The sequence below is a fragment of the Peromyscus maniculatus genome, chromosome 4 (assembly GCF_049852395.1).
Source record: "Peromyscus maniculatus bairdii isolate BWxNUB_F1_BW_parent chromosome 4, HU_Pman_BW_mat_3.1, whole genome shotgun sequence".
NCBI lineage: Eukaryota > Metazoa > Chordata > Mammalia > Rodentia > Cricetidae > Peromyscus > Peromyscus maniculatus.
Window position 1 is genome coordinate 137,863,789 of NC_134855.1, and position 25,259 is coordinate 137,889,047.

At 50.0% G+C, this 25,259-nt stretch overlaps 1 protein-coding gene across 1 annotated transcript; it reads left to right on the plus strand.

Moving 5' to 3' along the window:
- Positions 1-24,260, plus strand: Lbp (lipopolysaccharide binding protein). The gene is made up of 15 exons (XM_006971061.4): positions 1-193; positions 2,091-2,205; positions 3,149-3,277; positions 6,505-6,660; positions 7,229-7,292; positions 10,619-10,682; positions 13,246-13,337; positions 13,826-14,002; positions 14,806-14,865; positions 16,894-17,061; positions 18,020-18,087; positions 18,513-18,555; positions 19,662-19,725; positions 20,518-20,594; positions 23,878-24,260. Exons 1-15 carry the CDS (start codon positions 70-72, stop codon positions 23,920-23,922), a joined length of 1,446 nt encoding a protein of 481 aa, XP_006971123.2. The 5' UTR covers positions 1-69; the 3' UTR covers positions 23,923-24,260.
- The last annotated feature ends 999 nt before the right edge of the window (positions 24,261-25,259 follow it).

The following is a 25,259-nucleotide window of genomic DNA, read 5'->3' on the forward strand; positions in this document are numbered from 1 at the left end:
TTGGCTACTTAAGGGCACCAGAGCGAGCCCACGTTGACACAGTTCCCACTCACCCACCGAGGGTCCAGGATGGATGCTGGGATTGTGCCTCTGCTCTCCACACTGCTGGGGCTGCTGCTCTTGTCCACACCCGGGACTCGAGGTGCCAACCCCGCCCTGGTGGCCCGGATCACCGACAAGGGCCTGGAGTACGGTAAGAAGCCGCACTGCAGGCTGGCCTAGGAGACCCGACACCAGGCTTAGCCAGGACGTGGAGGACGTTGCACCTTTGGTAGGGAGGCTGCTGCGTGGGTCATGTGGCGGCGATAGCTGCGATTCTGGCCGGGTCACTCCCCAGCGGTGTGACCTCAGCACACGACTTGTGTTATCTGACTTCTGCACCCAGACAGGGAGGAAGGTTTGGGTAGCTGAAGCAGGAGGTGACTGAGAAAGGCAGGTAGCAGCGGCCGATGAGCTAGGTAGGACTAGAAGGCAGAGGAGAGCTTGGTAAACAGCCCCACGCAGGGAGGGGCCTGGGACGGCTCCCTCAGGAAGAGTCTTGGTGGTGTTTCAAACGTGACCTAAAATCCACAAGTCATAGCTGGAAGCAGCTAGAGACTGGGAGGGACTAAGGGAGGCTGGCTGGAGGATGGGGTGTGCCACGCCGGGATCTGCGTGCTGGTCATGTGGCTTATCAAACTTTAAAACGTACGGATTGGTACCTTCAAGATGAGCACCCCTCAGGGGCCTATGCTCATCTTACTCCTGGCTTTTTTCCCCAATTATTTATTGCAGTACTGGGGGTCGAACCCAGGGCCTTGCACATGCTAGGCAGGTACTCGACCACTACATCTTCTCTTTTTCAGTTTTGAATTTTGGATAGCAACCGACTGAGTTACCCAGGCTGGCTTTGAACTCACTCTGTAGGTCAGGCGGGACTTGAACGTGTTCCGATATTCCTGCCTCAGCCTCCCAAAGTAACCTGGGTTACAGTTCTGCACCACCAGGCCTGACCCAGCTTTAAAAACTGGGGAAGAGTATTTGACAAGATGCTGAGATGATGCCACAGAACTATCGCGTCCAAGGGATGAGGGAGCTGGGGTGTTTGTAGAACCCAGACACGTCACATCTGAAGAGCCTCCACTGCCTTCTTTCTGGAGGTCATAACATTCCCTCAGTTGGGTGCAGATGTTGGGATCTAAGACAGGCTGTGGACAGGGTAAAATCAGGGAGGGCTTCCAGGAGGAGGTAAAGTAGAAAAGGCAGTAAGAACTAGCCAGGGACAAAGGGTGGCAATCTGTCAGAGGGCTCCTGCTGCACACACCCTAAAGAAGAGGTCACCCTGAAAGAGGTGAAAGAGAAGCCCCAAGTGACCTGTGTGCACAGCCCAGCGGGGGGCAGACACCTAGATTCTGTTCCTGTCAGAGGCACAGTAGGGCCACTAACTGCATTTGTTTGGAAACCCCAAGTCAGGTGCATTTGTCTCCTGCCCCTCCCCTGGCCACTCCTGCCATGTGTGTGCCCAGTGCTCTGGAGTTGGTGGCATGTGTGTGCCCAGTGCTCTGGGGTTGGTGGCATGTGTGTGCCCAGTGCTCTGGGGTTGGTGGCATGTGTGTGCCCAGTGCTCTGGGGTTGGTGGCATGTGTGTGCCCAGTGCTCTGGGGTTGGTGGCATGTGTGTGCCCATGAGGAGGGTGTCATTGTTGTCACTGAGGGATAGAGAAAGTGAAATCTGGGGACTTGTTAAAGCTACTCAGTTAGAAAAACATCATGGCCAGGATTGTAGCCCTGGAATTCTGCCAGTGTTTGCCACACCCCAGGCGGGCAGCACTCCTTTCCTGGTCGTGTTGTTGGCAAAAAAAAAAAAACAAACTCGCCATTCTCTTCTGTAAAATGGGCACAGGCCTAACAACTGCATGATGTTGATGATGTTGAGGCGCTGTCCTGGCTCCATGCTGCCTGGCTCTGGTGGGCTGGGCAGCCTGTGCTGTGATTACCGTCAGCAAGGACACCGGCCTCTCTATCCAGGGAAGGTGGGAGCCACTGAAGAATTTAGAGAACAGGAGTGGGGCCAGGGTAACCAGGCTGACTCCAGTTTTTCCTTGTCTGCAGCGGCCAAGGAGGGGGTGTTGGCTCTGCAGAGAGAGCTGCAGAAGATCACCCTGCCCGACTTCACCGGGGACTTCAAGATCAAGGCTGTGGGCCGTGGGCATTACGAGTTCCATAGGTGACTGGGGAGTGGTCCTGGCAGCCTCTTGGGGCATGCAAGGGGGGTTCCGAGGGGGCTTCTTGGAGGGAGCTGGGTCCCTGCATTCAACATGCAGCAGTGTTAATGCCTGCTGAGTGTGTGGCCCGAGCCTCAGTTTCCTCATCTGTCCAGTGGAGCTGCTGTGCTCTCTCTCCCTTAGAGGGCTAATTCAGGATCCCGCCAGTCAAGCAGCCTGGAGGGGAAGGTAGGCTTAGAACTTAAAATGAAGTGTCCTGACCACTAACGTTGCCTTTTGTGGATGGCGCAGTGAGGGAAGGCTTCCCAGAGGAGGGGGTGCCCCGGCTGAGTCTTTAAAGCTTTACTAGATGTAAGTGCCTCCTGTTTGTTTTTTTTTAAGGCATAAAAGATGGAGAGCGGAAAGAGCAGTCAGGCCTGCAGCCTATGAGTGCCCTCTTTGCTTGGTGTTCCTTTCTTTTATTCTTTTTGTTAGTGCACATTTATTTAGCACTTACTGTGTACCAAGGTCCTTCAACACCTCCACCCCAAAAGGAATTGACCTATTGTTTCCCATGGATAGCCTTGGCCCCTTCCAGTCTTCTCTGAGGGCTATCTCAGGCTTTCTTAAGCCTGGCCCCCTTCCTGGGCATGAGGAGGGCAGGGGTGGAGGAAGGATCTGCCATCTGATGGAGAGTATCTGCCCATCCCGGGATACTGTCACCAGCCCCGAGGTTCAATCCTGTGTGCCTGGAAGCCATTGAACCCTTCCCTCAGAGTGTAGTTAACGCTATTGTAAAAAAGGGCAAAGCAGCAGCGTCTGCTTCAGGGAGCCCGGTGACATCAGGAGGGTTGTCTGAAGCATGCCTGGTGCTGTGCCAGGCAAGGCTGCAAAGGAGGAAGCATGGTCCATGGGCCAGCCATGTCCTGACACCAGCCTGATGCCTCCCCTCCTGTCTCCCTGCAGCCTGAAGGTCCAGGACTGTGAACTGCGTGGCTCCTCCCTGAAGCCGCTCCCAGGCCAGGGCCTGAGTCTCGCCATCTCCGACTCTTCCATCGAGGTCAAAGGCAAGTGGAAGGCACGCAAGTCCTTCCTGTAAGTTAAGTCCCATCTGCCCCCGGGCCTGTGGTCTCAGCCTTCATTCCTTCTTCCTGGGTCATTGGAAAGACCACATGATGGACAGAGAGGTGTGGACCAGAGTCCACGTTCTCTCTCTCTCTCTCTCTCTCTCTCTCTCTCTCTCTCTCTCTCTCTCTCTCTCTCCCTCTCTCTCTCTCTCCCTCTCTCTCTAAAGGGACAGGCCTGCTTCTCCTGAGGGTTCTGAGTGGACTAAGCAAGACCACATGCCCTATTCCCTGTTTGTTTCCCACAGATCTAGACCCCAAGGCCAGGACCTCCCATAATCTAGGGCTGTCCTCGGGAGGTGGCCTTCCAAATGTCTCCTCCCTCAGAGGGAGGCACAGAATGGGAGGAGTAAGCTTAGGGACAGTTGGCGCTCATGGAACAGGACGATGGAGACTGTGAGAGATGCCCCAGAAGTCCCCAGCTCAGCCTGCTCACCCTTCCTTCTTCTGCCCCGCATCAAGGGCTATTCAGTTCCAGCCCCTGGATGGGACAGCCCCCCAAAACACACATGGGTGATTTAAGGACTCTAGAGGTCAGAAGGTCAAGGTCAAGGAGGCAGCAGGCCTGGCTTTCAGGGGGGCCTCTTTCCTCAGCTCGCAGTTGGCAAGTGTTTGCCACATTCCCATGTGGGCTCTTGACAACACGGGTTTCTCCTTTCCTACATCCTGACCTCCTATGAGAGTGGTTCTCAACCCATGGGTTGCAACCCTTTTGGGATCAAATGATCCTTTCTCAGGAGTCACCTAAGACCAGTGGAAAACACAGATGTTTACATTCCAATTCATAACAGTAGCAAAATTACAGTTATAAAATAGCCACGAAAATAATTTATGGTTGGGGGTCACCACAACATGAAGAACTGTATTAATGGTCGCAGCATTAGGAAGGCTGAGAACCACTGTCCTATGAGGATCTGCCCTCTTTGCCTGTTAATCACACCAACGCGTCTGTCTCCATGTGGTGTGACCGCCAAGGAGTACTGGGGGCGGGCCTTTAACCTGTGCATTTGGGGACACAATTCAGCCCAGGACCAGTCCCAGCTTGGTGGCCGGGTCACATCTACTCCCAAGATCTGCAGTGCCCTATGAGGCAGCTTCCAGCCATGTGTTTTTGCCAAGTGTCTGGTATAAACAGAGCCCCACCAGAAGAGTTAAATGGCCATATTTACAGATTTGGTGTAAGGAGGGGGGGGGGGCAGGGACGCACAAATCTTACTAATTCTTACACAGGCCACTGAAGTTTACGCACTGAAATAGCGATATCCATTATTATACTTATTTTGGGGGCTGGAGAGAGAGCTCAGCAGTTAAGAGCACTTATTGCTCTTGCAGAGGACCTGGGTTCTGTTCCTAGTTTCACATCAGGCAGCTGCCAATCACCTGTAGCTACACCTCTAAGGGACCCGTGCCCTCTTCTGGCTTTCTAAACACACAAAGATGCACACACAGACACATGAGTGAAAATAAATCTAAAAAAGTTATTTTTGCCGCTTTCTCTGTCATTTTAGTGTGATGACTAGGAGTCTGTGAGTGGCGTGTGTGACTCCCACTCTGTGTCTGGTGACGGCACATGCCTGGCGCCTGTGAGCACTCTCCATTTCCACCAGGGCACAGGACCACACCACCTCCTCCAGCTTTTCTCTCCCATCTGCCTTTAGCCATGCTTCCCCGTGAGCATATGAAGATCTGCTCTACTTTTTTTCCAAAATTGCCTTTTGATTTAGTTTTCGTTTGTTTTGACTTTTTCAAGACAGGGTTTCTCTGTGTAACTGCCCTGGCTATCCTGAAACTCACTCTACAGACCAGGCTGGGCTCGAACTCAGAGCTCTGCCTGCCTCTGCCTCCCAGGTGCTGGGACTAAAGGCTTGCACCACTACCACCTGGAGCCTTTTGTTTTTTTAAATGAAACTCACAGAGTACAATACTGATCATTGGTGTTTGTATGTCAGTGGCTTTCACTACCTTCACAGGGCTGTGTAATCATGGCCTCTACCCAGTTCCCAAACATTTGTGTCACCCCAAAGAAAAGTCCATTTACATGAAAAAGTCGTACCTGCTCCCCACTTCCCCATTTGCCCCCAACCCCCCAACGCACACAGATCCTTCTGTCCTGGACCTCCACTATGAACTTGATCATACCACACCATATATCTGCTTCTATCACTTAGGGTTTGAAAGCTTTTCCACATCACTATGCACATTAATATTTCATTCCTTGAATAGAGTCCATCTCATGAGTAAATTGTATTTTGCCCCATTTTCAAAGGCTGCATAGAACATAAATGTCCAAAGCATATTTTTGTTTTGTTTTGTTTTGAGACGGGGTTTCTCTGTGTAGCTTTGCGCCTTTCCTGGAACTCACTTTGGAGACCAGGCTGGCTTTGAACTCACAGAGATCCGCCTGCCTCTGCCTCCCGAGTGCTGGGATTAAAGGCGTGCACCACCACCGCCTGGCCAAAGCATATTTTTTAAGGTTGGTTTTATTTTGAATGATGTGTATGGGGGTAGGTGAGTGAACAGGTGCATGCTCACCTGAGGTAGCCATAGGCATCTCATCATACTGGATCTGGACTGACAGATCCTTGACAGCCCTCTGGGTCCTCTGCAAGAGCAGTACACACATTTAACCGCTGTAGTCTCTCCAGGCCCCCTCAGGCTGTTTCCTGAAGGTATTTCTTCGTAGGTTGTTTTTGCTTTTGTTTTTTTCTGCTACCCATGATGCTTCAGTGAGCCACTCCACACACGCATCCGGGAGAAAGCTGGGAGTCGGGTGTCTGGGCCTGATAGTGTGTTCTGGAACTCAGATAGCTGTGCTGGGTTGTTTCAGAAAATGCTCCCAGTGTCCTGTGTGGGCCACTGCACCCAAGTGTCAATTTACCTTCATCTTCAAAAATTCTCAACTTTGTGGGTGGAAACCGGCTTTGTTGTAGGTTCATTTTCCATAACTTTTCCTACGTTAGAGCTGCGCAGAGCTTGAGTTTCTTTTCATTGCTTTCTCCCTTTCTTATTACTTTGTTCATTGTGTGGATTAAGGAATGAGCCTCCGTGTCTGCTCATATAAATCTTTTTTTTAATTTGTGATTAAGTCATAAATCTTTGTTCATGTCCACTCGCTTTGAATAAGAATCCAGGTTCCTGTTTATGCTCCAATGGCAGCAGATCGTAGCCACAATGAATAACTGTTCCTCTGACCTCCAGGAAACTTCAGGGCTCCTTTGACCTGGATGTCAAGGGTATCACCATCTCAGTGGACCTCCTCTTGGGCAGCGATTCCCTGGGGCGGCCCACAATCACTGCCTCCAGGTGCAGCAGCCGCATCTATGATGTGAATGTGGACATATCAGGAAAGGTGGGGTGAGTCACCACAGGGACCCCCCGGGTATGGTCCTCCGTGGGCTCTGATAAGTGTCCAGATCTGGGTGGAATGCTTAGCGCCCCACAGACACTAGAGACCGTCCCTCAAGGACTCTGTTGAGACAGACAGGTACAGACCCAGGCTGAGGTACCATTTCCACAAGCCAACAGACTTAGGGGACCTTGTCAGGGGAGGAAGCTTTGGGTAGTGAAGGAACATGTGGCTTTGGCCAAAGTTCAAGTCCATGTTCAGTTTTTTGCCTCCCAATAATCTGTTCCCCTGGCTAGAAAACCAGACTCTAGTTCCAACCCCAAATCCCATGTTCTCTCAGATGTGGCAGGAGGCTGGAGCCAGCCCTACTGGCCATGGCAGGGCTCTGGGACACTGATTGTGAGACCCCTGATGTGGGTGCTAAGAACCAAACTTGGTTCCTTTGCAGGAGCAGTATGTGCTTCTAACCACTGAGCCATCTCTCCATCTCCAGGTGGCAGGGCCTGGCTTTCTCCATCCCCACTGTCCCTGTACCTAGTGGCAGACAGCTGACTGTATACTGTGTCCCCTGCCTAGGTGGCTGCTGAATATCTTCCACAACCAGATTGAATCCAAGCTCCGAAAAGTATTGGAGAAGAAGGTAATTAAGGCCAAGGGGGTCGGGTGGATCTCTCCACAGGCTGCTGTCTCTGGACAGGCTGCAGAGGCCTGTTACACACACACACACATACACACACACACACACACACACACACACACACACACACACACACACACACACACTGTGGTCCCGGGGTCAAGGTGAACTTGATAAACACGCCAGCCTCGAACCCATGACATATCACCAAAGTGACTTACACTCCCTGCTGCTGTTTCTGATAATGATTAGCAATATATCTTGTAACAATATGCGTTGCAATAATTTTATCACAAAATACAGTGGTATAATTATTGTTTTGCTCAATTAACATAATTAGTGCAGAATATACTATTCTTATTTATAAAGAACAGCTTCTGTTTTATGGTCCTGTGCTTTGGCCACGAATAATGAGCTAAGGTTTTTGCATAATCTTGGCCTCAGTTTTTCTTTTTATGTTTTTTGGGGTATTTTCTTTTTGTTGTTGTTGTTGTTGTTCTTGTTCTTGTTCTTGTTTTGTTTTGTTTTTCCAGGATTTCTCTGTGTAGTTTTGATGCCTGTCCTGGATCTCACGCTGTAGACCAGGCTGGCCTCGAACTCACAGAGATCCACCTGGCTCTACCTCCCAAGTGCTGGGATTAGAGGCGTGTGCCACCACCGCCCAGCTCATTTTATGTTTTGAGACAGGGTCTTACTATATAGCTCAGGCTAGCCTCAAGCCCAAGATGTTCCTGGCGTTATAAACATCAACACCAAACTGGGATTGATCTCAGACTTTGAAGGAGAGACTGGGGAGGCTCAGAAGAGTGTAGTAAACTAACGGGTGCTACCTGGTCAGACTAGGATGGGGGCTGTCCCATGTCCCAGCACTGGGCCCCATATGCCAAAGGCCTTAGGAGAGCTGAGTGTCTAGGAAGGGCTGAAGATCCCGCTTGGCCCCTGCTCTCTATGAGTCTTCAGGCATCTCTTTCCGGCAAGCTTTTGTCTCTGGCTACTACAGGACTCACTCTTCCCTGCTCAGGGTAGAATGTGCTTTCTGAACCAGTGAGGCTAAGAAGGCACGCTCTGGAAGACATGCTGTCTTGTTGCCCTGTACCCCCAATCACCTAGGAAGCGGTTGGGTTTGGTCCTATGAGCAAGCAGCCAGAACCCAGAGATGCAGAGGTCGCAGGGCCAGTGGCTACTGATGAGGATTTAAATCCAGAGGGAGGGCCTTTTCCTCCTTGCAGTGCCCTTAGCCACCATGCTTCTTCCATGCCTCCAGAAGGCCCTACTAGGCATCTGGAATGGAGGACCCCATCTTTCCCCTCCACAAGCATTAGGTCTCTGAAATAACAGGGCGCCCAGGCTCAGGATTTGGGGGATTTGGTGGGATGTTGTCTTTCCAGGGAAGGGACAACCCTAGGTGGGGCTGGCAGCCTCTCTGGGCTCCACAGCTGCACCCCATATCTTCCAGGCTACCATCCCTTCCATGGCACCTCACAGATGACATTCTCTCCCAGCTGCAAAGAAAGGACGAGCTATTACCCTTGCCTGCCCAGCCCCCATGGCCTTCCCTACTGCCTACCACCTGACTGACAGCCCTCTGGAACCATTGTCCTTAAATGTGCATTAGACATGGCTATCCTCTTCTGAGAAGCCACCTGTGACTGCAGCAGGACAGTTTCCATGTCTCTCCCTTTCATTGCACACATTGGTACATTGCAATCGGTAGTAACTCACAAATCAAAAAGAGCTTTTAGCTGGGCACGGTGGCACACAGCCGCAATCCCAGCACTCAGATACTGAGGCAGGAGGATCTCAAGTTTGAGGCCAGCCTGGGGTACATAGGAAGAATCTGCCGAAATGGAGGGGAGCAGGGCAGAGATGGCTCAGTGGGGAACGTGCTTACTGTGCAGGCCTTGGGGCCTTGAGTTTAGATGTCCAGCCTCATGTGAAACCAGCAGTGTGGCGCGTCTGTAACCGAGTGCTACAGGGTCCCAGACAGGCAGGTCCCAGGGGCTCGCTGGCCATCTAGTCCAGCTGAAGAGTGAGCTCCAGGCTCAGAGAGAGAGCAGTCAAGATTCAAAACCTAAGGTGGAGAGAGAGAGAGGGAAAGACACTCAAAGTTGACTTCTGTCTTCCTCTGCATGCACGGGTGAGTGCACCGGCACACATGTGCACATATGTGCACACATGCACACAACATACAACACCCACAGAAGGAAGCAGAGAAATGCTGTTCAAAGTTCCCACTCTCCTGTGCACACATAAACAAAGAAATACGCATGCATGGACTCGGGTGTAAGTAAAGGGGAATTGGCACAGGACGTGGAGCTGTTCTTTGAGATGGGCTCCCGGCAGACACAGCACCCGGTCTTTCTCACCTGTGGGATCAGCTTGTCGCAACCAGTTGCGTATGAAGAATTCGCTTGCAGACTATCCGCATGCTGGTGACATTTTTTTATTTACTTGCTGTTTGTGAGAGGAGTACCACATGTGCCGTGGCACTCGTATAAAAGCCAGGCGCAATCTGTGGGAGACAGTCTCTCCTCCCACTCTGCGGGTCCTAGGGATCAAACTCAGGATGTCGGGATTGGGCCCAAGTTTCTTTACCCGCTCAGCCACCTCACCAGGCACCAGCTCTCTTTTTAGTACGCTTCTCTTCCTCCTGGCTTCTCTGTTGTCCAGAGGGAACCATGGCACCTCGCCTTTCAGAGTATTTATCTCTGGTTTTCTTGAAAACATTTCTTCTTGGTCATATTTTGTTGGCTTATATAATAAATAACTCAAGTGATCACAGCATCCAGGACAGCAAACAGGTTTGAAGACATTTATTTACTGCTCCTGAGACGCTCACAGCCCCACTGGTGGCAATAAATTGTATGTAAGTGGTTTATAGGCACGACCACTGGGTTTCCTATGGGTACCCAGGGAGCAGGGTGGCCCAAGTCGCCACCGCCCAGTGACAGCCAGCAGGGGACAACTGCAGGACCTCTCTGCCTGCTTAGACTAGGTCAGCTGTTCAGCTCTGAGCTCCAGCAGCCCAGGCTTGCCCTAAGAAGCCCGGAATGGTGGGGTTTCATGCACCATGTCTCACCAGTACCTTTCTGTTTGCAGACATCCAGCCAGCTCTGAACAGCCCACTCGGACCCTGTTGGAGTCCGTGTCAGGGCTGACATGGTATTTTTGTTGTTGTTGTTGTTGTTGTTTTATCACTTCCGCTTTGGTGGCACCTGGTATATGGCTAAGCATTTATGGATATTACAGGTCGATGACCACTGAGCAAATGTCACTGAGGGCTTGCATAGGTGTGGACTCACCAGCCTCCCCCTTCCTGTTCCTCTCAGGTTTGTGACCTGATCCAGGAGTCCGTGACCTCCGACCTGCAGCCTTATCTCCAGACTCTGCCAGGTAGGACACCCACGTGCCCCTAGAGACAAAAGAGTAGAGAGAGTGATTTACAATCCTCTTTTCTCCTCAGCTTTTCTGCCAAGAGGTAGCCTTGATCTCGGGTGGATCTTTTCAGATAATTTCTTTTCATGTCAAAACATAATGACACACTGGGTGGTGGTAGCACACGCCTTCAATCCCAGCACTTAGGAGGCAGAGGCAGTCGGATCTCTGTGAGTTCGAGGACAGCCTGGTCTAAAAGCAAGTTCCAGGACAGCCAGAGCTACACAGAGAAACCCTGTTTGGAAACAAACAAACAAACAAAAATATAATGACACATAAGCTCACAAGTGTATGTTCTCATGTGCCTGGGTACATGTGTGTGTGCCTAACTGTGAATGTTTACTTCTCCATATACACAATGTAGATATTATTCTGATCTTGAAATCCCTGTGACTTGGAGAAACTTCTGTGTCAGTATATGTAGGTTCAGGGAGACAGAGAGACAAACACAGACTAGTTCTGGCAGCCTGAAGCTTCATGGGGAGCCTATAACCAGGAAGGCCAAGCATGTCCTGCACTGGACTGCCCCTCCTCCACAGCCCTGATTGGGAGAATGTTCCAGGTCCCACACATAGTCAGCTGGGCCAGCCTGGGCCTCAGGTGAAGGAGGGTCAGCGAGTGGCGTTTTATTGCTAGGCATGGTATCTCACTTCTGTAATCCCTGCACTTGGGGGATAGTGTCAGGAGGACCAGGGGTTCAAGGCTAGCCTCCAGTACATAGTGAACGACAGGCCAGCCCAGGCCCCATGAGATTGTCTCAAAACCAAACTCTACTTCAAACCAACATGCATTGATGGAGGAAAATACTCAAATCCTAAACATAGCCAGCCTCCTGACCTAGAAGGTCCCCTTCAGTCACTACTCAGCCGCTGTCAGCACGGTCCCTGCCTGTCCCAGCTCTGCACGGTACATGAGTGGACCTCACTGTCTTCTGAGACCTTCCAAGTCTTCCTTTAAAACAGGAGGCCAGGTCACATGCTGCCCAGGGATGTTCAGGTATTCTCCTTGCTGGAGACACGGCTGACAGCGCACAGCGGTCCCTCCATCTGTTTTCCCACCATGCTGTTGAAGGCTCACTGGGTAGTTTTTTGTTACAGACTCTTCTGGGCTGGGCTGCATTGAATGTACTAGGATTGGTGGCTTCAGGTTTTAGGGTATAGGCCTATGAATGACGTCACAAGCTCAGGTGCTCAGAATTGTATCCTGCCAAAGGGTTTCCAGAGCGCTTGAGGCAGTCCTATGATTTTTAACAGTTGTGTAGTATTCCACTGAGGGTGTCCTCAGGTATTTAGCAGCTTCCACTGCTGGACATCGTCTTAGTCACTGTTCTATGGCTGTGAAGAGACACCATGACCAAGGCCACTCTCATAAAAGAAGGCATTTAATTGGGGCTTGATTACAGTTTCAGAAGCTTAGTCCATTATCATCATGGCAGGGAGCCTGGTGGTTCACAGGCAGGGGCTGGAGTAGCTGAGAGCTATTTCCTGATTCATAGGCAGAGAGAGAGAACCTGGGCCTGACAAGGGTTTTTGAAACCTCAGAGCCCACCCCCATGTGACACACTTCCTCCAAAATGGCCACATCTCCTAATTCTTTCAAATAGTGCCCCTCCCTGGTACCAGAGATGTCTAGTTTTGCGATTTTTTTGCAATGGCCACGAGGCCTGCCTTCTTGTCCACATTCAAAGAGCGCATCTGAGGAGCAGCCATGTTTGGAGTCCAAGTTCTAGGATGTATATGGAAAGTTTGCACTTGACACAGGGTCTGTGCATTCTATGATGAGGCTCCCAGGCCCCTGAGTGGCACTTGCTAACACCCCTTCAACTGAGGCTGAGACTGGGGCTGGCACATCTGACTGTGCGTGGGTCATGGAACAGTCCCTTAACCAAGGACAGGGAAGGGATATTCCCACAAGGCCCTTGGGAGATACCTGGATTTCCTGGTCATTTTGCTTAGCGTGTGTGTGTGTGTGTGTGTGTGTGTGTGTGTGTGTGTGTGTGTGTGTGTGTCCCTCTGGCTGGCTGTGACCACCCAACTTTGGAAACTGCTTAGGCCTTAGGAAACCTAAGGAAACCTCACACCCTCACCACAGCTTCTCCACCATGGGACTGGAGAGTTCTACCATGTCCCCTTGTTGGAGAGGTATGGCCTGGGAGCTGGGATGGATGGATGTGGGTGGAGGGTCTTTTAAGGTTTTGTTTTTATTGTTTTATATTACATGTCTTTGTGTGTATGTGTGTGGGTATGTACACATGAGTTCAGATGCCCTGGAAGGCTAGAAGCACCAGGTCCTCCTGGAGCCGGAGGTATAGAGATGGTTGTGAGCTGTTTGACCTGGGTGCTGGGATTTGAACTCCGGTCCTCTAGAAGACCAAGATGCACTCTTAACCGCTGAGTCCCCTCTGCAGCCCCCAGGTTGAGGGTATTTAGAGGAGCAGTTAGGGCTCACCCTCTCTTCACTTGCTGCAGGCCACCCCTGGCCCTGCTGCGGCCCCTCACTCTGTTCCTGCTCTAACTTACAGTCACAGCGGAGATTGACGAGGTCCTGGGCATTGACTACAGTTTGGTGGAGGCTCCCCGCGCAACGGCCCAGGCGCTAGATGTGATGTTCAAGGTGAGGGTGCTAGAACCGGAGCCAGCCACAGGACGGTCAGCCCACGCTGCTCCCTAACGTCAGGGCTGTCCTCAGTTTTAGGGGTTCTTGCTCTGCCCAGGGCCCGGAGTTATGAAGTGGCGGGTAGTATCCCCAGAAGTGGGAGTCGCACAGAGTGTCTCTCCACCACCCGCAGCCTCAAAACTCCCACTCGCTCTCCCCAACTTCTCCAGCACCTTGCCCGCCCTGGTGGGGGAGGGCACCAGAACTGGGTGGAGCAGAGGGGGCTGGCCAGCATACATCCTGCTGTTTCCATAAAGCAAAGCCTCTAGGGCCCTCGTGCCATAAGTGACACCAATTTGCCCAAAGGACTTCATCATTAAAGGGGCAGTTAAGGACGGTGTTTCTAGTCAGAGCCGTTCATCAGTCATCGTAGGTAACCCCTGAGTTCCGTGACTAGACATGGGGTAGACTTCAAACAATCCAACTGTGCCCATTTCTCTCTCCAGGGTGAAATTTTTAATCGGCATCGCCAGACCTCGTCTGCCTCCCCCACTCCAACAATGAACCTACCTGAAGACAGTAAACGAATGGTCTACTTTGCCATCTCAGATCAGGCCTTCAACACAGCCAGCCGGGTGTATCACCAGGCTGGGTACCTGAACTTCTCCATCACAGATGACATGGTGAGAATGTGGGCTTCACCGTGCTCCCCAGGGACAGCACTGCCCATCCTTCCTTCTAGAATCACCAAGAAGTCAGACAAATCCCTGGACATCTCTGTGAGGGGTTATACAGATTAGGTTAACTGAGGTGGGAAGGTGCAGCCACCTGTGGGCGGCACCATTCTGTAGGCTGGGCTCCCGGCTGAACAGGAAGGAGAGAGTGGGCCAGGGCTACTCTCTGCTTCCTGACTGTGGGGCCAGGGTGTCCAGCTGCCTCAAGCTCCTGCCGTGATGGGCTATACTCTTGAACTGTGAGCCAAAATGATCCTTCTTCAAGTTGCTTTGGTCAAGTATTGTGTTACAGTTGCTTTGGTTAAGTATTGTGTTACAGTTGCTTTGGTTAAGTATTGTATTACAGTTGCTTTGGTTAAGTATTGTATTACAGTTGCTTTGGTTAAGTATTGTGTTACAGTTGCTTTGGTTAAGTATTGTGTTACAGTTGCTTTGGTCAAGTATTGTGTTACAGTTGCTTTGGTTAAGTATTGTGTTACAATTGTTTTGCTTTGGTCAAGTATTGTGTTTCAGTTGCTTTGGTTAAGTATTGTGTTACAGTTGCTTTGGTTAAGTTTTGTGTTACAGTTGCTTTGGTTAAGTATTGTGTTTCAGTTGCTTTGGTTAAGTTTTGTGTTACAGTTGCTTTGGTTAAGTATTGTGTTTCAGTTGCTTTGGTTAAGTATTGTGTACAGCAGTGAGAAGTGACCAACGTCTGTCTCCACAAATCTCCTCTAATGAGTACCCTAAAGCTCTCTGTCTTCTTCCTGCAGTTACCACCTGACTCCAACATCCGGCTGAACACCAAGGCCTTCCGCCCCTTCACCCCCCAGGTAAAGCTCCTTCCATCCTCCATGGGCGCAGCTTGAGCCCACCAGTTTGCCGAGGTTTCTCTCTAGAACCTCTGTGCCCCTCTCCACTTGACCCAGAATCAGAGGGTAGTGAGGAGACCCTGGGGAAGGCCTGGGAACTGCAGACTTGAGGGCTCCCTTCAAAGTCCTTGCAGCACGGGCCTAAGCTCCCCTAATCAGCCTTCCTCGGGTTTTCTGGTCTGGTTTTGACGTTTTAGACTCCAAGGGAATGCTGGGAAGGGCACCTAATTAATATCACCTAGCAACCAGAGAGGGCTTACCAGGAGCCAGGCATGCTCAGCTTGTTTCCAGGGGCTCTTTCAACATCTGAGGGTCTGGGAATGGGACCTGGGGTACACATATGCTACAAAAGCTCACTACCTTGGAGTTACAACTCAGCCCTCAGTTTTCTAACACAGGATCTCATATGTAGCCCAGGCTGGCTTTGAACTTACAATCCTCCTGCCTCAGCTTCCCAAGAACTTGGAACTACAGCTGTGCACCAACTACACCTAGTACTGAGATTTTTCCAAATGGAAAAGAAGTTCTCATATCTCACAATTCCAGAGATATAAAAGTGATGGAAGGAAGTAGTCCTGGCCCCTGCTGGCCCCTGGGACCCACTTCCCATGAAAAGGCTCCCAGGTTCCCAATAGCAAGAGGGTGTCAGATCCCACAGGTCGTGAGGCCCCTTTGCATGTACTAAGGCTTGAACCCAGGTCCTCTGCAAGAAGCAAATATGCTCTTAACCACTCAGCCCTCTCTCCAGGGCCCCTCCCCCAACCCCTCTCTCATAGTCTCCGTAGGAGGCAGTGTGCATTCTCCCAGGTTCTTTTGCACAAACCAGTGTTCTGCACTCTCCGACCTTCCCGTCTGTGGGAAACCCTCCATACTGGAAGTTAAGTAGCTTCCTTCCCCTTTTGGTCACAGTGAGACAACCTGCTCTTGTGTGGGTCTAGTCTCCATAGGACTCATGGGTTGTTCGCAGGCGTTGGTGACCCCAACATCACAGTGAATATCCCTGTAGTTCTGCGCCTCGCCCCCAGGCCTTCCTGTATGTTGTTTCAGTTGGTCCCCCAGATTCCCACTGGTTCCTCACTCAACTTTATCAATCGTGCCTTGCAGAAGGCTTGGTACTGTGCAGAGAGGAATTAAAAGGGTAAGAAAGAATTTAAAAGTTTGCTTTGGAGGGATGGCCCGGCAGAGAAGAGTGGCTGCTGTTCTTACAGAAGACAGTGTTCAGTTCCCAGCACCCACATGGTGGCTCACAATCATCTGCAACTCCAGTTCCAAGGGATCTGATGCCCTCTTCCGACTCTGGACATCAGACATGCATGCAGGCAAAATACTCATAGACAGAAAATAGAATAACTAAATCTAAAAACAAATTAAAATATAAGAAGGAATTGAATGTCAAGTCCTGCATTGTCAGACCCTGGCCCTCCTCAAAGTCACAGAGTTGTCCCAGCTAGTTCCGAGGCGTCCTTGGTCAGACCCTGGCTCCAGCACCCCTTGGTTTCTGACTGACCTACCTCCTTCTTGTCAGCATCATAATCACGCAGCAAAGTGACCCCCTGCTGTGTCCTCAATGACTAGCAGCCCCACCTCCTCCAGCTCCCAAATCCCCCTGACAGGAACAGATGGATCTGCTCTTCTAGAACCAAAGGCTCATGGGAGTTTGTTCTTCCACTAACTCCGCCCTCCCCAGGCTTGTCCCAGATTAAATTCTATGGCCACCGTAATTCAATAAAATGTTGAGCTCCCTTGGAATGATGAGATCTGGTCAGGTCCGGTTTCTGAGAGCTAACACAGATGCTACGGTGCCCTCTTTCCCTACTGGCCAGGGAGGGTGGCGGTGAGGTGCCTACTCGGGCAGATGTTCCTCTGCTGTTAATGAAGGCACAGGGTCCAGCACATCTTGTGGAAAGTAGAACCAGACCCAAAGTGTCCCCTCTAGACTCTGTAAACCTATTTCCTTCTTCCGACGTAATCTCCACATTCTACCCCCAGATAACCAGAAAGTACCCCAACATGAACTTGGAGCTCCAAGGAACAGTGGTCTCTACCCCACTCCTGCATATCAGTCCTGGGAATCTATCCTTGGCCCCTCAAATGGAGATTGAAGGCTTCGTACTGCTGCCCAGCTCCACCCGCGAGCCTGTCTTCCGGCTTGGTGTGGTAAGGCTGAGAGCCTTTGCAAAGGCTGTTCCTCTTCATTAGCGTTTTGCTCCTCACTCTCCTCAGGTTTCAACTGATGTATTACAACCCCGGAAAGGGCTTTCTTTCTTCCTCTTTCCACCAATCTGTCTTACCATTTGCATTTTTTTTTTATTTGTGGCACTCTGTTAATTCTCTTCGTGGTGTTTGTTGCTATTTGTGTAGCTATTTGAAGATTTGTTTATTTAATAATGTACATGTCTCCCTCCAAGTCAGGGATGTGGTGGGGAGGGTCTTTGTCCTGTTGCCTCTGCAATGTAGCCGATCCTGAAGACTACATTTCCCAAGCTCCCTTGCATTTTGATTTCCAGCTTTATCGGTCAATAGCAGTATTGGCTTCCTGCTTTCACTAAGTTCTGACACCCCCTCACACACACTTTTTTTTGCTTCTTAAGAGTCCTTCACCCACATAACCATTCCCTTTTAATAAATTCTTTCTAAATTAAATATCCTTTCTGGATGGCTCCTGGCTAATGGGCATGGATTTCAGAATCCTTTGGGGGACCCTGTGCACTGGATGAAGAATTTGCTGTCTTGCTTCAGGCTTCAGCTCAACAAGGCCAAAGTGCTGAAGGGCAGTTCCTTTCAGGGCGTGTGTCTACCTTTTGGAGTGTTACTGATGATATCGAATTGTTTTTAAATGAAATAGAACTCATCACTATCATTATTAGAGCTGAGCCCTGGGGGTACCTAGCCATGACCTCTAAGAGCCGACTAGGGATGCAAATTTCAGGTCTTCTCTTGGTACCCTGTTCAAAGTTTAAATGCTGTGATCCTCAGCAAATTCAAGTAAATCTGTTGTGTCCAAGTTCAGTCCCTAACTGATCAACACATTGAGCCCAGTGGGCAAATTCCTGCCCTCATCCCTAGCATGACAACCACCATCATTAAAGCTTGTTTCTTTCTACTGCCTCTTCAGGTCGCTAATGTGTTTGCCTCATTGACCTTCAACAACAGCAAGGTCACCGGGATGCTGCATCCAGAGAAGTAAGTATCCTCTACAGGGGTGGGCGGCACAGCAGTGGGGGGAAGCTATGCGTGGATGCCCAGCCAGGCTCCATCTGGACTCTGTGATTGGGGGAGGGGTGGGAAGTGACACCCCTGTCAATGTTGAGGGCCTGCCATTTGGGTTGGAAATACAAATATTACTTACTCTGGTTGGTTTAATTCTTCTGCTGTACTTCCCCACACAGCGTTTGCTATGCTTTCAGTCTGTGAATTTCAGCTCTCAGCTGTATTGACTTACTGGAACGCTAAATGCTCTTTGACACGTCCCCAGTCACCGCTGGTCTTCCCAACATCACCGTGTCCGTTTTTCCTGGCCCTCTGGCACCTGCGCCTCCTCCTCTCTGGGGACCCACTTCGCCTCCCCACCCCATGATGCCTACCCCTGTGATTCTGCTTTCTTACAGGGCACAAGTGAAACTGATAGAGTCCAAAGTCGGCATATTCAATGTGAGTCACTGTCCTTAGTTACGACATGATTAAGATGCCGGTTAATTGTGGATGTTTCTGAAGTGGTTGCCATGGCACCTAGAATAGGAATGGGAATAGAATAGCAGATCTCTGCCCGGGCCCCTGTCGAGCCTCTCAAGAATGCAATACAGGGTCAATGAATAATTATGTCCCAATATAAGACTGGCTGTTGGTCAGAATTATTTTTAACTGCAATGGAAAGAAATCCACCTCGGACTGTCTTGAGCAGAGAGGTGGGATTCAGAGGGTCATGTAACTAAAAATAAAACGCAAGGCTTGAGAGATGGCTCAGTTGGCAAAGTGCTTGCCATGTATGAGGACCTAAGTTCAAATCCCCAACACACAAGTAAAAAACCAAGCATGGTAATCGCAGTGCTAGGGAGGAACAGGCAGACTCTTGGAGCCCACTGGGCAGCCTAATCAGTGAGCCCCAGGACCAGTAAGAGAGCCTGGCTCAGAAAATAAGGTAGATGGCTCCTGAGGCATGACATCTGAAGCTGACCTCTGTCCTTCATAAGCACACACACACACACATGCACACACCCACACGCGTGTACTTACCCATACAAACATGCACGCACACCTGCATGCACACACACGCAAGACAGCTACCAGCATAAGAACTAAGGGTGAGCATTTCAAGTAGAGCTGGATCCAGGAGCTCAGGTCTGTGCATCAAGAGCCTCTGCCCATCCCTCAGGTCTAATTTCATCCATCTTGGCTTCATTCACAGACAGGTGCTTTCCATGGGTAGCAAACCCGAGAGTCTCCTGTAGTTTAATTTTTCTGGAGAAAAAAAAATTTCCTAAGCTAGCTCTCATTAGATTAAGGTTAGTTGTGGGTTTTGTTTTATTTCGAGACAGGGTCTCACTATGTAGCCCTGGTTGTCCTGGAACTCACTTGTAGACCAGGCTGGCCTCGAACTCACAGATCCACCTGCCTCTGCCTCCCAAGTACTGGGATTAAAGGAGCAAAGATTTGTAGTCAGCTCCACCATTACCACATGGGCTGAGATAAACTGCATGTAACTGTTCATTTGGGGCACAAAATGGCAGCATGGTCACTGTGCACCTCTTCTCCCCCAGGTGAACCTGTTTCAGGCATTCCTCAACTACTACCTTCTCAACACCCTCTACCCTGATGTCAACGGTAAGAACGGCTCTAGGACTTCCCAGGTCTGGAGTAGACACCACTTCTGGGGAGAGAGTCTTTGCCCTGGATTGGAAGCCAGGGACTCCTGAGAGCTGAGTGACCTGAGAAGTCACTCGTCAGAGCTTTGATGGCTGCTGTGGGATAGAAAATAAAGGCAGCCTCGTGTTCTTCCAGGGCCCCAGTGGGGATTTGGGATTGAGACAGTTCTTTGACTCACAGTAAACTCCTATGGGGAAGGAGAGACTTCCAGAAATGTCCATACTTCCGGAGGTGACAGGTGAAAGACCAGGGATTGGGTCATAGTGGACAAGGCAACCACCTTGAATGTGCATTTTCTAGTCAACTGCCCAACTCTGTAGTCAAATAAAATGTTGTAAGACCCAAGGCCAGTTCTGTGACATACAGCTTCAGCAAGCTACAACAGGAAGCAGGTGATGGAGGCCAGAGGGTTGCCCACAGCTCATCACACTCTTCTGCTACACCATACCTGCCACTTCCCCCATCAGACCATGTCTGGTGGCTCTTAGGTACCCTGCTAGCCATTCTGGGTTCAGATCTGCAGTTTTCTTGCTTTGGAACCTAGAACAAGTTACTTGGTCACTCTGTGCCTCAGTTTCCATATCTGTAAAATGGGAATAGTGATAACACCTACCTCACAATCTTAGGCAATCACTGAGGGGGAGGGAGCACACTGCATCAAGCGTATGTAGAGCACTGAGCCTTTGGTAAAAATTTGTCTGTCGCTCTCAGTTATCAACACATCTCTTCCATGGTGTTGTCGACCCACAGGTGAGCTGGCCAAGGGCTTCCCCCTCCCTCTTCCAAGGAATATTCAGCTCCATGACCTTGACCTCCAGATCCACAAGGTCAGTGGGGCTCTGGGGATGTGAGGGATGGGAGCTGGGCAGCCTACCAGGTCTGGAAGCTACCACTCAGAGGTCGGGCCCAGTTCAGTCCTGCAGCTGGGAAGACTCATGAGGACACAGTGTCGCCTGGAGTTAAAATATTCCAGGAAGCCATATGAGTGTCTTTTAGAAGTGATACAAGGCTGAAGCCAAGGTTGGGGTCGGGGGACAGTACAGGTGGCTCAGTGGTTGAGAACAAGTTTTGCTCCTTCAGAGGACCATAGACTGTTTCCAGCCCCCATAATGGGTGGCTCACAGCTAGCTGCCTGTAATGTAAGTCCAGCTCCAGGGGATCTGATACCTCTGGGCTACGTGGGTACCTGGGCTCACATGCACAAACCCACACACAGATGCATGCACACACTGCAGCTTCCTGGCAGCCTCATGAATGTCCTTTGTAGCACCTAAATTTTTCTTCTTGACAGAGGACACAAAATCAAGAGCTCCTGGGCTTCACTTTCTTGATGTTCTTATGCTTCCATCATCTAGATGGGTACAAACTGGGCCAAGTTCTTCCCCAGGGATCCACCACGGTCTTTAGCGGTCAGATGGCCATAGTTGACCTCCAAATTCTAATAAACATGATAATGTATGATAAATTGTATAGTCACTTCCCAGGTGCCAGACATAATAAATATATTAATTATATATGCATATACACAATTAATCATAAAACATACAGATTTTGTCACTATTGGGCAGGAGGTATTTGACACAGCCTGAGGCCCCAAAAGGCTCATTTTGAAAATCCCAGCCTTGCCAACAGGTCATGTTTCAAGGCCATTGGTAAGTTTTAGGATTCCCCAGGTTGGTTTGGTTTTTGTTTGTTTAATTTTCTGCTGTCCTGGGTTTCACACATGCTGAGAAACACTCCCAACACTGAGCCACAGCCTCAGTCCCCATCTTGATTCGTAAGTGGAAGAGCTGTACCCCAAATGCAGCTGAGAGCACCCTATTTTAAACAAGTGCTATAGCTTATACTCGTTGTTTTTCATTGTCCAAAGGTAGGCCCATTGCCACCCACATGCACGGTTGGAATTCGGTAGACCTGTCTCCAGTGCCCTGGGGGTTTAGGGTTTGTTTGTTTTTTCTTTCCCTAAGGTTTTCTTAATTTTTATTTCAGACATGGGCAGTTTAGCTCTTGTATTGTTCCAGGGGTCTTTCAGTTCTGAGCGGTTTGAATTCAGTCAAGAGACAGAGATAGTTCAAAGAGAAGTTTATTTAGTAGGGACTGGCGAGATGGATCAGGGGGTGAAGGCACTTGCCCCCAAGTCTGATGACCTGAGTTGGATCCCCAGCACCCGCATGATAGAAAGAGACAACTGACTCCCATCAATTCCCATAAGTTGTCCTGTGACCTCCAGGCATGCACCATGAGGTCACATGTGGGTGCTCACACACAGACAGTCACAGACACAGACACACACACACACACACACACACACACACACACAATAAATAAATAAGTAGATGATAGATAGATAGATAGATAGATAGATAGATAGATAGATAGATAGATAGATAGATAGATGATAGATTTCAATGTGATTTAGAAGGCTAGATAAACACTCCAAAGAGACTGAAGTGGGCTTCCCCAAGGCACCCAGCTACCAGGAGAACCTACTTTGTGGATTTGAAAGCTTTTATAAATATGAGCTAGGTGACAAATTCCTAGACTAAGGTAAACCTATCTCCCTCCCAAATCATGATAGACCAGATCTCCATTTTAGGGCATTTCTTCCCAAGATCCTCACCAAAGGGGGAGGCAAAACCAAGTGATAACGGACTCATCTTGGGATAGTACGTGACACAGACCCTTCATCAGTGCACTTGTCTGGGAGGATGCCCTGGGGCCTCAGTTTCTGACACAGAAAACAACCTAACTGCAGAGGGGCAGCCTAGCCATCAGGAGACACAGCTACCAGGATGTGACTGCAGTTTTCCTCAGTGACCTCATCTCCGACAGCTTTCTGCCTAGTATCGAGATTCATTTCTTTTCCTTAAAAAAAAAAAAAAAAAAAAGTCATTCCTTGGGCTTGTTCCTTCTCATATCTAGCTTCTCCAGCCCAGTGGTAGATAGTTGGATACAGTCCCATTGGACACAAGGATGGTGATTGACTCCATCAATACATCAAGAAATATACCTGCTTTTCACTCTCCTGACTATTATCGTGATGACCCATTTCTGTGGTCCGTCTGCACCGAGTCCCGGTTACCTCTCTAAGCAACATCTCCAAGATGAGATAATGGGGCTGGCAGATGTGTGAACCCCACTGGAGAAGCTGTGGTCCATGGTTAAAATCCATCTGATCAATGCTCAGAACAAAGGCTAGGTGACCATTCACAACTGGCCCCCAGTTCTCTCCCCTGGACATGGGGTATAGCTCAAACTTCCTTGAGTTTTTGTGAAAGCCAGGGGCCAAGAATGGAAGCTTTTCATTTACATCTGACACCTGGGAAGAGACTATCAGAGTTATCACACATTATCATATTCATTAGAATTTTGAGATCAAAAGCCAGGCAGTGGTGGTGCATACCTTTAATCCCAGCATTCAGGAGGCAGAGCTAGGTGGATTTCTGTGAGTTCAAGGCTAGCCTGGTCTACAAAGTGAGATTCAGGACAGGCACCAAAACTGCACAGAGAAACCTGTCTTGAAAAACCAAAAAAAAAAAAAAAAAGAATTTTGAGATCAACTATGGCCCTTTGACCACCAAAGACCATGGGGAATCACTGTGGAAACGAGTCCGAGCTGGACTGCGTTCCCACCCCATCCAGATGATGGAAACTTAAGAACAGCAAGAAAGTGAAGCTCACGAAGTCATGTCCTTTGCCAAGGAGAGGAAATTTAGATGATACAAAGGACATTTATGAGGGCCTGCCAGGAAGCTGCAGCTTGGGACATGACAGATAGGGGACCATCTGGGAGAAGGGAGCTGGCAAAGGCTCTGGTGGGGAGCCTGGGACCCGAAGCTGGAGATTTATGCATTGACCTGACTCTTATTTCTAGTGGAGCTTGTGTTCTTTATAGCAGAGCTATCTTTTTGGAGTAATGGATTCATATTCTCTGTCTGTCTGTCTGTCTTCCCTCCCTCTTTTCCTCTCTCCCTCTCTCCCTCCCTCTCTCTCTTAACAAGGTCTGGCCTCAAATTCATGATGCTCTTGCCTCAGTCTCCCAAGGGCTGGGCCTGCAAGTGTGTATCACAATGCCTGACTCAGAGGCATCTCTTGACTGTTTTTTCCTAGGACTTCCTGTATTTGGGTGCCAATGTCCAGTACATAAGAGCCTGAGGACAAGAAGAAAGATGGACCCAGGAGACCACAGCTGGACCTGCCATCTGCAATTCCAGATGTGCAGCACATCTCTGGAGAGTCCCCAAACACAAAGATGTTTCTGTTCCTGGCTGTGGTAGACCCTGTCCCCACAGGCCTCTTCTTCACCATATGCACCCTCTCGGCCTGGACTTGACTCTCTCTTCCAGGAAGGACCCTCTCCCCACACTGACCTAGAAGAGCTTTCAAAGCAGGCACTGTGGTTAAGAGCAGACGCTGTGGTTTTGAATTCACCATTTGGTATCTGGCAGAGTGCTGGCACTTAGTAGGTCCTCAATAAATATTTATAGACATGACATTCCAGCTGAATCTCCTGATTGCTTCCTCCTCGCCTCCGGTCTGGTCTCAGCCAGTCTTAGATGCTCGGCTCCAGCTGTGGTCTCCAAGGCTAGACCCTGGCCTCTGTCTCTCTCCTGTTGCTGTCCGTGCTATAAGTGTCTCAACAAGAGAGTGGAGGACTCCACACGCCCCCTTCCCCACACTTGGTCTGGTGTCCAGCACAAAGGCCCTGTCCTGTCTAGGCTCCCAGCCTCATTCCCACAGGCACCACTTTCTTGCTTCCTGCTTGCCGCAACAACAGACCCAGAGCCAAAGCAAAATCACAGCCCCTCACTGCTGTCCCCATCCAGGCCTGTGCAAGTGAGGAAGAGAGGGATCCGAGGAAGGTTTTGGTTGGACCCAAATCAAAAGCTCATCTGACTATTGTTCACAAGCCACATGCCTGCGAGGAGAAGCCATGATTTCTAACTACCGAACAATAAGCCTTTGATCAGACTTAATAAAGAGTCATTCCCGTGTTATGTGGTTAGGCCCCCAGGCTGGGAATCAGAAGGCTCATTGGAGTTGTTTTTTGTTAATTGTCTTAATGAGCAGATGGATAGCGCTGCTGGCTAGCAGATAACTCATGGGGAATAGACCCATTTACTCCGTGTATGACAGAGACGAGCTCGGAGACTGGTGGCAGGGTGACACACGGCTTCTCCTCCCCTTTGCCACCCCTGTGAAGAGTGGGAGGGGCCCAGGCTTCTTCCTATGGCCCTGGGCAGGTCACTCCCTCCCCGTACTATTTGTATGAAGATAATGGTGACAGGAGTCACATCCTAGGGCTGTATGGTCACATCATTAGGTCATATTTGTATAAGACTGACCAGAATTCTGGAATTCCTGCTGCACCAGTGAGCAGACACAGGAATTGAGTCTTCAAGTTGCACTGTATTCAGGGGGGCTGGTGACCCACAAAGGTGGCAGGTACTTTGTAGGAGAAATAAACTACTTTGCATCCCATCTCTGGTCAT

Excerpts from the sequence above, each read along its gene's own strand:
- Lbp (XM_006971061.4), top strand. The coding sequence starts at position 70 with ATGGATGCTGGGATTGTGCCTCTGCTCTCCACACTGCTGGGGCTGCTG. Across the intron at positions 10,683-13,245 it reads TTATCTCCAGACTCTGCCAG|TCACAGCGGAGATTGACGAG; the intron begins GTAGGACACCCA and ends TCTAACTTACAG. Across the intron at positions 14,866-16,893 it reads TCCGCCCCTTCACCCCCCAG|ATAACCAGAAAGTACCCCAA; the intron begins GTAAAGCTCCTT and ends TTCTACCCCCAG.